Source organism: Mytilus trossulus, chromosome 4 (genome assembly GCF_036588685.1).
Source record: "Mytilus trossulus isolate FHL-02 chromosome 4, PNRI_Mtr1.1.1.hap1, whole genome shotgun sequence".
Classification (NCBI taxonomy): Eukaryota; Metazoa; Mollusca; class Bivalvia; order Mytilida; family Mytilidae; genus Mytilus; species Mytilus trossulus.
This window is the reverse complement of record NC_086376.1, coordinates 43,154,772-43,168,608: the sequence shown is the minus strand read 5'-3', so window position 1 is coordinate 43,168,608 and position 13,837 is coordinate 43,154,772. Positions and strand designations below refer to the sequence as shown.

Below are 13,837 nucleotides of genomic sequence, written 5' to 3'. Positions count from 1 at the left end.
GTTATCTTTCACTTCTCTTTTACAAAAAATAAAAATCTTAAACAAAAAAGAATGACAACAAAAACATTACAAATGCAACAATCAGTATATGTATCAGAGATAGTTGAATATAACTATATGGGCTCAACGAAAGAGTAACTCTCATATCATGTATATATCCTATTATCACAAAATGTAAACTTACATTTTGGTTCAAGCCATAGTCTATTTGACAATAACTAATTTGCGTATGTTATAATTATACACTCAAAACAAACGTCGATCCCACTTTTCAAAAGTTAACTGATGCATACTCGTTTTAACAAAGGAGTAAGTTCGGTAAGGGCCATATTTGATCCCAATTATAAATTTCATAGTTAAAAGACAATAAATGTTTAAAGTTGCCTTAAAGACATGTTAGAAAGTTAAACAGAACTGTTTTTGTCAAAATTTAATTTAACACGTTAATTTTTACATCCAAAAAAGGTCAAGATAAGGGATTTTGGTGAAATTTGACAAAATCAGCTAGATTACAACTAAATAAAAGATCAGGAAACATTGAGCGCAGGCGCCTCAAGCTTAAGATTCAAATAAGACATGTGAAATGTATTCACAAACATTATTTTAAAAGATCTTTGTTGTCGACGTATGCGCTCTACATTTCCTGTCCAGTTATCTATTGAAATTTACTCATTTTCATTGATTTTTTCGTGAAAAATCATTATGAGTACAACTTGTGACGTCATAATGAAACACAGAAACCTTAAATTTTCAACAAAATGGTTTATATCCTAGCTGGTCAATGTATTAGCTATAATTTTTCGTGATATTGGTCGATAAATCCGAATATGAAATTTACGCTAAAATAAGCGGCCATTTTAGGACCTTATCGAACATACTCCTTTTGATTGAAAATAACTTTTGAAGCCATAAAAATTTAACTAGTGAAAGGGATTGACTAACTTAAATACAGATTTTACACGATATACACAATCAAGAATGCTGTTGATTGGCAATGATGATTTATACATATCTTTAAGTAAACAGCGCATATACATGCATCTCAAATTAAAGTCTATATAAAGAAATTAGCAATAGTATTATTGTTGGTAAAGATATCAGATCAAATACTTTATTGACTATTTCAGAAAATATAGTAACCAAAGAAGAATCGTTTCCTCGCGCTCAAGCAGCCGTCAAAGACAACATGCATGTCTCTGCCACTTTTCGCAAGCATGTAGACATCAAATCCAAAGAAAATAAATCTCAGGACATCAAAGACTGTATAAAAATAGGCAATATGTTACTGTTTACTGAAGATAATAAAAATCAACTCATTATTTATAATGCAAATGGAACTTTGGAACGTACTATTCATCTGGATTCTGAACCTTGGTATTTAACGGAGATCAACAGAAACACTGTGGCAGTATCGTGTCCACGCGCTAAAACTGTATTGATAATAAACATATATACAGGTTCTGTCAGCGATAAAATTATAACAAAGGATAACTGCTTTGGACTATCATACAATGATTATCTCTATGTTATAGTTGGATCTAGTTTACTTTGTGTAATGGACTTAGCTGGCAAAGTAATACGTACATGTACCTTAAAATTAGTCGATAACTGCAATATTACAGTGCACAAAAACCTGCTGGTTTGTATAAAAAAAAATACATTAATATGCTGCTTTTCTTTAGACGGAAAGGTTATTTGGGAGTTTGAAGAATACAAATATAAACGTTTACGTCGTGTGACAACAGATGATGAAGGAAATGTGTATGTGACTGATGAAGATACTAACGTTGTATTAGTTATATCTAAAGACGGAAAGAAGATTAAAGAAATTCTCACGGAGTCCGATGGAATGGTCATGCCAGCTGGTATTCATTTTGATAAAAAAGAAAACGTTCTCATGATTTGTAGTGACGAAGAGGCCTGGCTTTTTGACATCATCAAGAACAAGAAGTAAACTTGTAAAGCTATTCTTTTAATTTTTAGGATTTATTGCGTTTTAGTACATTAAAATAAATTAACTATACTTGATTAAATGACCTACCAAAGGAAATATGTACCCCATAGTTGCTCTTTCAGTTAATGTATATGCAATCACTCAATTTAGATTTAAATTTTATTTTTCAGTACTTTTTTGTTGAAAACATCGTGGTGATGTAATACACATCGCATAATTATTGAGAATTTATTCCCCTTCACGACCAATTAAAAATGCAAGTCATTGCGATAGAAATTTGTAGTTTCTGTGAGGAATATCCCGCACCTTTTGGTTGACTGTAGGTTTTAACTTTATCCTGGTTATAGATCCTCTTCCAATTTAGTTTATACATTTATTGACCAACATTGACTAGTTTTGATTATTATTTTTTTTTATCGAATATCAATCGAAACATTTGTATTAAAACGTACAGAGGAGTAAATTATTTCGACAATAGTTAGCTTTTAATTGAAACAGTATGATTTTTTCTTGATTATATTTAAGGTCAGTATGTGTTTACATGAAAATTATCAATCGTTTGATACGACGGGTGTCATATGTAGAGCAAGATCTGCTTACCATTCTGAAGCACCTGTTATCATCCGGTTTTTTTATGGGGTTCATGTTGCCTACATTTTATTATTCTATGTTGTGTTTTTGTGTTATTTTTCAGTCATGGCGTTGTCGGGGTAATTTAAGTTTCAGGTTTAAAGGTTCCTCCGGTATCTTTCGCACCTCTTTGATAATAGTTACTTAAAAGGTTTTCCGAGTAACTGTCTGTTCGAGGTCACTTTTTTACATTTAAAAGGTTTTTTTTATCTTAATTTTACTATTTTTATGTTGTTACTATTGCAACTAGAGCCGCGTTATGTAGGAAAATGTATTATGAAAAAGAAATACACAGTTTCTTGATTAATATCGGCCGAGTAATTAACTTTCATGATATACTATTTATTGTGTATCGTGTATGCAGTTCATTCAATTATTTTAACATGTTTCTTTACTTACTGAGAATATTCAGATTACACATTGATTTTTATAAACAATATTTTTTGTTAGACTGAAATATCAAAAAAGGTTTTTAAAGGAAAAAAAAGTGTTGATTTTTTTTATTGATAATGACAAATTTATAAGACTGTGCTTTCTTAGATATTAATATTTATGGGTTAATTAAGAATAAACCTACTTGTTCGTAGCTTTATACCTCTCTGTGTCAAATTTTGCGAGCTAAAGCAATCATACATATTGTGTCTTGGTTTAACTAAATTGTCCTTCTATGTAAAATAAAATATACTTTAGCCTGACTTATTATGCTGATAAACTGAACATACATCAAACTGCACATAATACTGCACTTGTACCTGAAAGTTAAAAGATGCAAAAAAACACAGACACTTCTTACCTCAGCAACACGAAAAATATACCTTCTCATTTTAATTTCATTTATTATGTTTATTCAGACATGGTTCTACTGCGAACGAAATTTCTTAAGCTACCATATGATTTTAAAATTACCCCTAAAATGTCTTAACTCCAAAGTTATAGCTATGCGTATGTGTAATATATATATTAACTTATCAAATATTATTTTTGAGAGGTTCTACATTATTGTTCTGAACCTAACATCAAACATACTACTAGTATAATAACGTCTGCCATACCTTATTTCATTATAGTTCTAATTATAGAACAAACACAAACTTATGTCAGAATGTATTTCACTGAATTCAAGTTATTCGAAATTTTGTACCATAACCCGATTTCATTTGTTAAGTAAGTTCAGAATGGGATTAAGGATACAAGTACACAAATGCTACATATTTTTCTCATAAAATCGACGCACAAGAGCAATAATAAAAAAAAAAACTAGCCAAACTGGTTGATAAATTTTTGTTGGAATTCCTCTTTCCCCATTTGATTTTTTATTAGTTTATTTGATTGTGAGATTTGTGAAATAATACATAAAAGTGAGAAAGGAAATAGGGAATGTGTCAAAGCGACAACAACCCAACAATAAAGCAGACAACAGCCGAAGAACACCAATGGGTCTTTAATCCAGCGAGAAACTCCCGCACTCAGAAGCGTCCTTCAGCTGGCCCCTTAAAAAAGTATACTAGTACAGTGATAATAGACGTCATACTAAACTCCGAATTATACACGAGAAACTATAATTACAAGACTAATAAAGGCCAGAGGCTCCTGGCTTGGAACAGGCGCAAAATTGCGGCGGGATTAAACATGTTTATGAGATCCCAACCCTTCCCTATATGCATGTATGTATTCATTCTATATTCATGTTTGTTTCTTTTTTGTTTGGTAACACATTATGATAAACTGGACATTGTCTGGTTAGAAAAGTATCAAACAGAAATTGGTAGCCGCAAAAAAGTAATGATTCATAGTACAACACATGGTCTGTGGTGTGTGTCGTTGTTTTACCGTGTCAATGAATTATATGAAACATTTTTTTAATAATTTTTGGCGTTGGAGTGTGTCTTTAACGTATATCCTTTACTTGTTTTTGGTTTCGATAGGGTACAGTCCCATTGACATATATTCCACGTTTGTTTTCTTCTAATTCATTCCGTATTGTATTGTATAGTATCCGTATGTCTCATCCTTTTTATCTTTTGTATCGTTGGGTATTGTATTCTTGGAAGTTTCCACTAAAAATGAATGTTACTTTATTCAAATATAAGGACTTTGTAAGCTAAATCTACCAATTTTATAAGATATTATGATTTTTTTGTGACAATAGATACACATGCTAATATGGAACTAAACACATGTATTCAAAAACCAGTTGTTGGCATGACACGGGTTTTGTTGTTCTCATATATGTTATGATGGTATGATACTAAACCCCTTACGGAAAGTATTGTGCCTGGTATTCATATATTTTCAACCAGTTTAATTGAAGTCTGGAGCTGGCATGTCAGTTACTTATGTGTTTTTGTCATTTTTTTTTTTAATTTTCTTTGGTTACATCTTCTGACATAAAATATCAGATAATTTAAAAAAAACTTTATTTTGATTCGGCATAAGTACAAATAATTTAAAAGGAAAAAAAAAACATATTCAATTGGAATAGAAACCAAAGCAAAAAACCCACAATTACAAGTTAGTTTCTATTGGGAACCAAGTCTGCCCTATTCTTGCCTACTTGTTCCTTTATTATGTTGAGGTTGACTGCATACAGAAACTTCTAAGGAAGAAAGATAAGAAGTTAGCAATATCCTTTAACTTTATTGTCCGCTATATATAAATAATGTTCTCTCATTCCATTATTCAAAAGTTTTGTGACTTGTTGAAAGCATTTATCCCATCGAACTAGAGATAAAGGATAAAACAGAAACAGTTAGATTTGCCTCATATTTTGACTTACATCTAAAAATTGACAATGGAGTCGTTTAAAAACAAAGCTATTGATGATTTCAGCTTCCTCATCGTGAACTTTTCATTTCTATGTAGCAACATTCCAGCAGTGCCTGCAAACGGAGTATATAACTCCAAATTGATTATATATTCCCGGGCTTGTATTTCTTATCATTAATTCCTTGATAGAAGATTGCTGCCTACAAGGAAGCAATTAAAGCAAGAGTAACATTGGTGAAGTTTTAATCATACCTTCGGAAATTTTACAAACGCCATCACGAGTTGGTTGAACGATACCAAACCACCGTTTCACAGATGATATCGGATATGTTTCCTATGTCGTAACTACAACCCCCTTCTTTTTTCACGAATGTTACCAACCGAATAGGATTATTTATAGGATTTGATATCTCATAAGAAACACGACGGGTGCCACATGTGGAGCAGGATCTGCTTACCTTTCCAGAGATCCTGAGATCACTTCTAGTCCAATTTTTTGGCGGTAAGTCTTTAGTTTTCTGTTAAGTGTCTTGTGTAATATGACTTGTCTGTTTGTTTTTTTCTTTGATAGTCTAATACACTATGCTGTTTTGTATTGCCCCCCCCCCCCCCAAAAAAAAAAATCTTTTTAATTTCTAAAATATGAAATGAGAAAAAAAGGCAAATATTTTTCACCTCCCCTTTTTTCCCCAAAAAAAATCTTTCCTCAAGATATGGTCATTATCTCAATTTAAATTTTCAATATTCTTAGTCTATTTTATTTCATATTACAGATACAAATAAGTGTTTATCATCGTTTTTACCGGTGTTAGAAGGTAATTTTATTTGTGAATCGAATCAGCCAATCAAATGATTTACCTTTGTTTCACATTCAATGTTGACATTCTCTTCCTTTAAATATCTTTACACACATACAATTCACGTGTTATGCATCTCAAGCTAAGGGGTTAAATTAAAATTCACATGAACACGGATTCAACGAGGTCGAATTATTCACTTGCAAGAGAATAACTTTAAATTAATTTTTTCTTTGCTTATTTTGTCAAAATTGAACCTTATTAGCAAACAAAAAGGAATTATTATTTCACTATTTGTATTTCATTACTAATTGAGCCAAAATAAAATATATTAGGTTTTTCATATATCTAGTAGCTAGTGCCCCTTTACAGCTAATCAACTCAAGACAATACAACATTTCTGTATCCATAATTTAAAAGCAGTGTACAAGAACATCCACAACATTATACTTTACATGTGTTTGGATAACCTCCCTTACTCTGCTTTTAAATTGGCTATTAACCAGGAAACCCTTGTTTTCCCCATTTTTTGCCCCTAATTCCTAAAAGGTTTGAGCCATAATCCCCCATAAGGTCAATCCAACCCATCCCCTTGTGGTATGGAAACTTGTGGTATAATTTCAGAGAGATTCATACATCGTTCCACAAGTTATTGTCTGCAAACTAGAAACATGCTTATTTTGGGCTCTTTGTTGGACCCTAATTCCTAAACTATAAAGACCATAACCCCCAAAATCAATTCCAACCTTTCTTTTGTGGTTATAAACATTATAAACATTTCATAAATTTCTATTTACTTGCATATAAATTAGAAAATGTGGTATTTTTGCCAATTAGACAACTGTCCAAAAGAGACCAAAATGACACGGACATTAACAACTATAGGTAACCGTACGGTCTTCAACAATGAGCAAAGCCCATTACGCATAGTCAGCAACAAAAAGCCCCGATAAGACAAAGTCAAACAATTCAAACGAGAAAATTAACGGCTTTACATGTATACTAATGTTATTGTCAGGAAACTAAATGTCTTCGGACGACACAGACAGCGACGTGATACCAATATACGACCGCAGAATTTGTTGAATTGGTATAAAAACAGACATGTAATAATCGGTGGCTTAGGTCGCTAACGTTCCTTTAAAATAATCTCTTATATTAATTTTTTGAAGGTGAAAAAGGGTTCATTTAATAAAGTCCACCACCAACCAGCATACTTACCATAGTTCTATCTTGTGCATGCTGATTTGTTTATGACATTAATTATTCGTCCGAATGTTGCCTCCCACCCGCCACCAATCCTGTGTATTTACAGCAGGATCAATTGGTAAGTTGATGAGAGATCTAAAGAAGGTTATTTTTACATTATTATGAATTATCATGGGATAAATTTTTTTTAATAAATTTACTGTTTCAAAAGTATGAATTATTCGAAATACTAAGTATTTTCGAATCCCAGGCATAGATTAAAAATGCCGTATTCACCATATTGTTTTTTAAATCTGTTCCTCAGTGCCCTTCAAGTGCGTACTTAATTACCTCAGTCCTATTACATGTAAGCATAAAGTTTTTGGAATATTGGGTCCTCGATGCTCTTCAACTTTGTACTTGTTTGGCTTTATATCAATTATGATATGAGCGTCACTGGTGAGTCTTGCTTAGACGAAACGCGTCTCTGACTTATTAGATTATAATCCTGGTACCTTTGATAACTAATTATTATGCATTTTTAACTTTGTTGGATTCGAGCGTAGCTGTTGAGTCTTTTGTAGACGAAACACGCATCTTTTGTAAATACAAAATTTAATCCTGGTATCTATGACGAGTTTACATGTATGTACAACCACTTGGTCGATGCCACTGCTGGTGTAGATTCAATTCCCCATGGGTTTCACCAGCCTAGTAGACAGCACTTCTGTGCTGACTTGAACAGTAATTGATACATGTATGGTCTTATTTATAAATTACTAGCTACTGTTTACAAAACTTTTGAAAGGAGTAGGTCTGGTAAGACCCTTTTTTGGCCCCAAAATATGACAGTTTTACAAAATTGTTAAAATGTAAACTTTTAGTTATTTATTGGATAGTAAAATGGTTCTGCTACATAAATATGGGCTATTTTTGACAACACAATGCACATATATTGGGTACTAGCACCATAAAGTCATGCTAAATTACTGAAATCTTAACAATTCCAGGATTTTACTTAAATTTTAGACGGTTTCCGTGTAAAACGAAAGTGGCCGCATTCGTGTTCATCCAAAATATTGAAATGGAAGTTGTATATGATGATAATACATAACATATATAAAGGTTGAGGATGAACACGGATGCGGCCACTTTCGTTTTTGACAAAAACCATCTGAAAAGTGACATTTTTTCGCATATTTGGTAGATTTTTCATACTTGAGCTTGAATCGGATCGTTTTTAATGACGAAATAAGTTAAAATCTGTCACATAAATAAATGGAAATATATGAAATAGACACTTAAGTGTTTAAAAAGTGGTCAAAATCTTTCGTCAGATGAAACTGAAATTTGAGGCCAAAATCGGTCCTTACCGGACCTACTCCTTTTTAAATACTAAGGCTTTTCTTCTTTAAGAAAAGATTACCTTAGCAGTATTTGGCAAAACTTTTAGAAATTTTGGGCGTCATTGCTCTTCAACTTCGTACTTTTTTTTTTTGGCCTTTTAACCTTTGTTAGATTCAAGCGTCACCGATGTGTAGAGGAAACGTGCGTCTGGCGCAAATACAAACTTTGATCCTTGTATATTTGATAAGTCTATCTTCAACTAAATACTTGTTTGGCTTTCCAACTATTTTGAGCGTCACTGATGAGTCGTATGTACACGAAACGCGCGTCTGTCGTATGAAATTATAAGTCTTGAACATTTCACAACTATTAACTACATAGGTTACCGTACATTTTAGTTCTTGTCGATTTTCAATATTTTTTGACAGAAACATCTCTCTATCTTCATATGATCTATTTTCAGGTCGGCTTTACTGACCTTCAGAAAATAGCACTTACTACAGGCCCGTAGCCAGGAATTTCAAAAGGGGGGTTCGTTTGACTCACAAACTCGACTTTAACAGTCTCAATTCGAACAGAAGATCGACTTTAACAGTGCTTATTAGTTTTCAAGGTGGGGTTCGTCCGAACCCCCCTGGCTACGGGTATGTACTATATTGGCCTTGTTGAGATGTCTTCGGTATTCTTCATTCATACAATTTGAATACCTATAGGTTGCATTTCTGTAAATATTGACAATGCAATTTCCCATAGGAACTCCGTTTACGGCTAAAACTGTACCACTTTTACTATGAAGTTTTGAAAAAAATCTTATGTAGATTTGAAAGTTCATTTGTACCACATTTTTTTTCAAAGGTCAAAATATAGGGCTGTGCGACATATTTTCAACGTTTATATGCCCTGAACTTCTCAGAGTTTAAACTACACTAATTTTCTTAACTACCCCTATCTCGAATGAAAGGTCACCACAAATTTCAATGTAAACAATATGCACGTGTTTATTTACTGGTAACATTCCCAAGTTCTGTCTCTTCGATATGGAACACAGAGAGCATAACTGGGAACCAGTATGTAAACAAAATTAATTTTCTATAAATATTCAATTTCTCCCCAAAAGAGGCGTGTTTTCAGAAACAGCTGTATTTACAAAGTGCAACCTATAGTTGTTATTATCTGTGCCCTTCGGTATCTTGTGGAGAGTTGTCTCATTGGCAATCATAACCCATCTCCTTTTTTTCTATTAATACAATTTTATTTAAACATTCTATGATGTGTTGGTTTTTTTTAAATGAGTGACTTCGCCTGATAAGAACTGAATATACAATTACCTTTAAACAATAGAAAATGAAAACAAAGATTTTGAAACAGAAAATGCCAACATCAAATGTGTACAGAGGTGAAAATATAAAAGAAAGCATGCGTAGCAACATATGTGATGAATGATCACTTCGAAAAAGTTCTTCCGTCTTCTCTCCAAGAATATCATATTTTCTTTACATTGAATAGGATCTATACTACGATATTTCGGGCTTTATCAACAGATGATATTTTCATAAATTTTGTAACTTTGTATGCTTATTTCAAATCGTTAGCCCTTATTAATTTTCGAGATTTTTTTGCTGCATATGATATATTTTTTCGGTTTATTGTTTTGTGCATCTATATGATGAATAAGCCGTTAGTTTTTCTCGTTTGAATTATTTTACATTTGTTATTTTTAAAGGCTTTAGTTGATTACTATGCGGTATGAGTTTTGCTTATTGTTGAAGGACGTACGACGACATATGTAATTGTAATTTCTACGTCATTTGGTATCTTCTGGAGTTGTTTAAAATGCAATCATACTACGTTTTATCATGTTTGCATAAACATAGAAATATGACAAATACATTGCAGTAATACCTGTGATAACCCATCTCCTTTTTTTCTATTAATACAATTTTATTTAAACATTCTATGATGTGTTGGTTTTTTTTAAATGAGTGACTTCGCCTGATAAGAACTGAATATACAATTACCTTTAAACAATAGAATATGAAAACAAAGATTTTGAAACAGAAAATGCCAACATCAAATGTGTACAGAGGTGGAAATATAAAAAAAAGCATGCGTAGCAACATATGTGATGAATGATCACTTCGAAAAAGTTCTTCCGTCTTCTCTCCAAGAATATCATATTTTCTTTACATTGAATAGGATCTATACTACGATATTTCGGGCTTTATCAACAGATGATATTTTCATAAATTTTGTAACTTTGTATGCTTATTTCAAATCGTTAGCCCTTATTAATTGTCGAGATTTTTTTGCTGCATATGATATATTTTTTCGGTTTATTGTTTTGTGCATCTATATGATGAATAAGACGTTAGTTTTTCTCGTTTGAATTATTTTACATTTGTTATTTTTAAAGGCTTCAATTGATTACTATGCGGTATGAGTTTTGCTTATTGTTGAAGGACGTACGACGACATATGTAATTGTAATTTCTACGTCATTTGGTATCTTCTGGCGTTGTTTAAAATGCAATCATACTACGTTTTGTCATGGTTGCATAAACATAGAAATATGACAAATACATTGCAGTAATACCTGTGATCAAAATGTCAGTATATAAGGGCAGATTACCGCCACACATTGCGCCGTTGGCTCCGGTAACAGCTTGAAAAGTATCACCAACTTTTATATCTGTTTCTGTTGGAAGCTGTGGTACACAATAAATCAATTGTAGTAATGTCAAATTAGGGTAACAGATGATAGTTTAGCTTTAAACTAAATCATGGAAGCAGTACATTAAATATTTCACCTATTAGATGTATACTGTAGTGTATTTATTATTGCAAATTTTGAATCTAAAAACAAATGCTAGATCTTATTATAATTGCTATTTCAAGAAAAAGAAACAAATGTTACAGTATTAGATATCAGAATGCGGGTTCTTATAGTTGCGATACTCACCCAGTCGCACTGTTCACATAAATAGATACCTTACAACAATTTTTAAATTACAGTCAATACATTTGCACATATCGAAACACATCAAACTAAACTTTATTAATAAAATTGAAAATCGGGTGGTTAAAGGACAATTATATCCTCTCACTGAAACTACGAAAATATTTTAGTTGGGTGTTTGAACTCGTTGCATATTTTAAGACATGTTCCTGTAAGAGTAAGGTAAAAGACTAGCCTTTTTTTTTTTTTTTACTAAAAGCTACTTATGATCTTCAACACTTTTTGAAAAAAACTATAAAGTTCCCATAATGCAATCGCAATTCTAAAAAGGTCATTATTTAAAATATTTACAGAACAATTTAAAGGTTTGTGTGTTGAACATGTGGATCAGTATGATATAACTTTGTGTACAATAAAGCTAATTTTGATACAAAAAGCTCCACTTTACACGAACCTTAAAAACCTCTAACTTCAACTTCATAGACGACATCGTCATACACTCCGGAAATGGACCATTGTTTATCGGAAGATCTTTCGGTGTTGATCTATATCTGTTGATTGATTTGCCTCTGATTACTAAACAAAATCAGATATTTATTTACAAGAATAAGTAACATGTTATTATTAACTTTTAAATATATCTTTAAGGTCAAGTTACAGTAAATGGGCTATGTCACAGATTTCAGTAAAATTTGGCATACAACTCTGGCTCGATGAACTTCAACTGAAAATCGAAAAAATGTTGCATTTATCTCAATTATCATTTGAAATATTATTGATTGAATTCTTACAAAATGGGTGAACATTTGTATAGAAAGCACATAGAATCGGCGAAAACCCGTCTAAAATTTGTCTTAAAATCGCCAAATCTCTAATTCTACTCCATAGATTTTTCTTAAAAAACTATATGTTGTTGATACATAAATTTTTGATATAATGATGCAAAATAAAGATAGGGTCACCGACTTCGTTTGTACGGTATACTTCATTTAAAGTTGCGTTCTTTGTGAAAAAATCAAACAAAACGTCGAAACAATCGTAACGTTATCGCGTTGCAGGCCGTAAAACGTTGATTTTTGACGTTTTTCACTGCCAGCAAGGTAACAAATTGCTTATTAGACAAAAAACAAAGTCGGTGACCCTATGATTATTTTATATCATTAAAACAGAAATGTATGTGTCAACAATATATAGTTTTTTAAGAAAAATCTATGGAGTGGAATTAAAGATTTGGCGATTTTAAGACAAATTTTAAAAGTTTTTTTGCCGATTTTATGTGCTTTCTATACAAATATTCACCCATATTAATAGAAATCAATCTGCAATTTTTCAGATAATAAAAGAGATAAATGTATTATTTTTTCGATTTTCAGTTGTAGTTCAACGAGCCAAGGTTGTATGCAAATTTTTCGCAAAATCTGCGACATAGCCCATTTACTGTTCCTTGACCTTAAGGAATTTCTAATATTAAATACGGAGATGCTGTATGATTACAACTACATCGTATCTATGTTCCGGACCATATGAGTATTTGGACCATATGGTCCGCCCGTACGAGTATGGTCGGGGTAATTAACAAGTTTACAGCTAACACCTAACTCTCCATAAGGTATAACCCTTGTAGTTGTCACGTCATTAACAAAGACGATATCAAAGGTCATTTCATCATATTATAATAAAAAAAATAAGCAGTTTAATTTGAGCATTTAATTTTACTCACTTGTCACTACAGTAAACACATTTTATACACATAGTCATAACCGACTTATTGTTACGAGTGCATGGCAATATGTCGACTAAGGTAGATATTTCCAAAATTTCTTAATTTCCCGAGACTTCAGTATCACTGCACGCAGCTGATAAGAATTGGCTAGCTTTTCGCTCGAATGCAAATGATGTAACTGCAAAGGATCGTGCACAATCTAGACTTGCAAATGCAGAAAAAGTTATGGTACCGTGTGGAAGTAAATGCTATCCTAAGTGTAATTTTAAGAATACAATTCGCGATGTTATTAAGCCAAACAAGTATAAAGTTAAAGAACATTGAGAATCCAAAATTCCTAAAAAGTTGTGCCAAATACGACTTAGGTAATCTATGCCAAGGATAAGAAAATCCTTAGTTTTTAGAAAAATTCAAAGTTTTGTAAAAAGGAAATTTATAAAAATGACCACATTAGTGATATTCATGTCAACACCTAAA

The 13,837-nt window shown here is 32.0% G+C and overlaps 1 protein-coding gene across 1 annotated transcript in view; it reads left to right on the top strand.

Annotated features, from left to right (window-relative positions):
* Window positions 1-1,973, top strand: part of LOC134713952 (uncharacterized) — a 29,748-nt gene extending 27,775 nt beyond the window's left edge. The window contains exon 7 of the mRNA XM_063575219.1: window positions 1,128-1,973. Coding sequence (XP_063431289.1) covers window positions 1,128-1,954 — 827 coding nt within the window. The 3' untranslated portion in view covers window positions 1,955-1,973. The remainder of the gene's footprint in view (window positions 1-1,127) is intronic.
* Window positions 1,974-13,837: the final 11,864 nt, after the last annotated feature.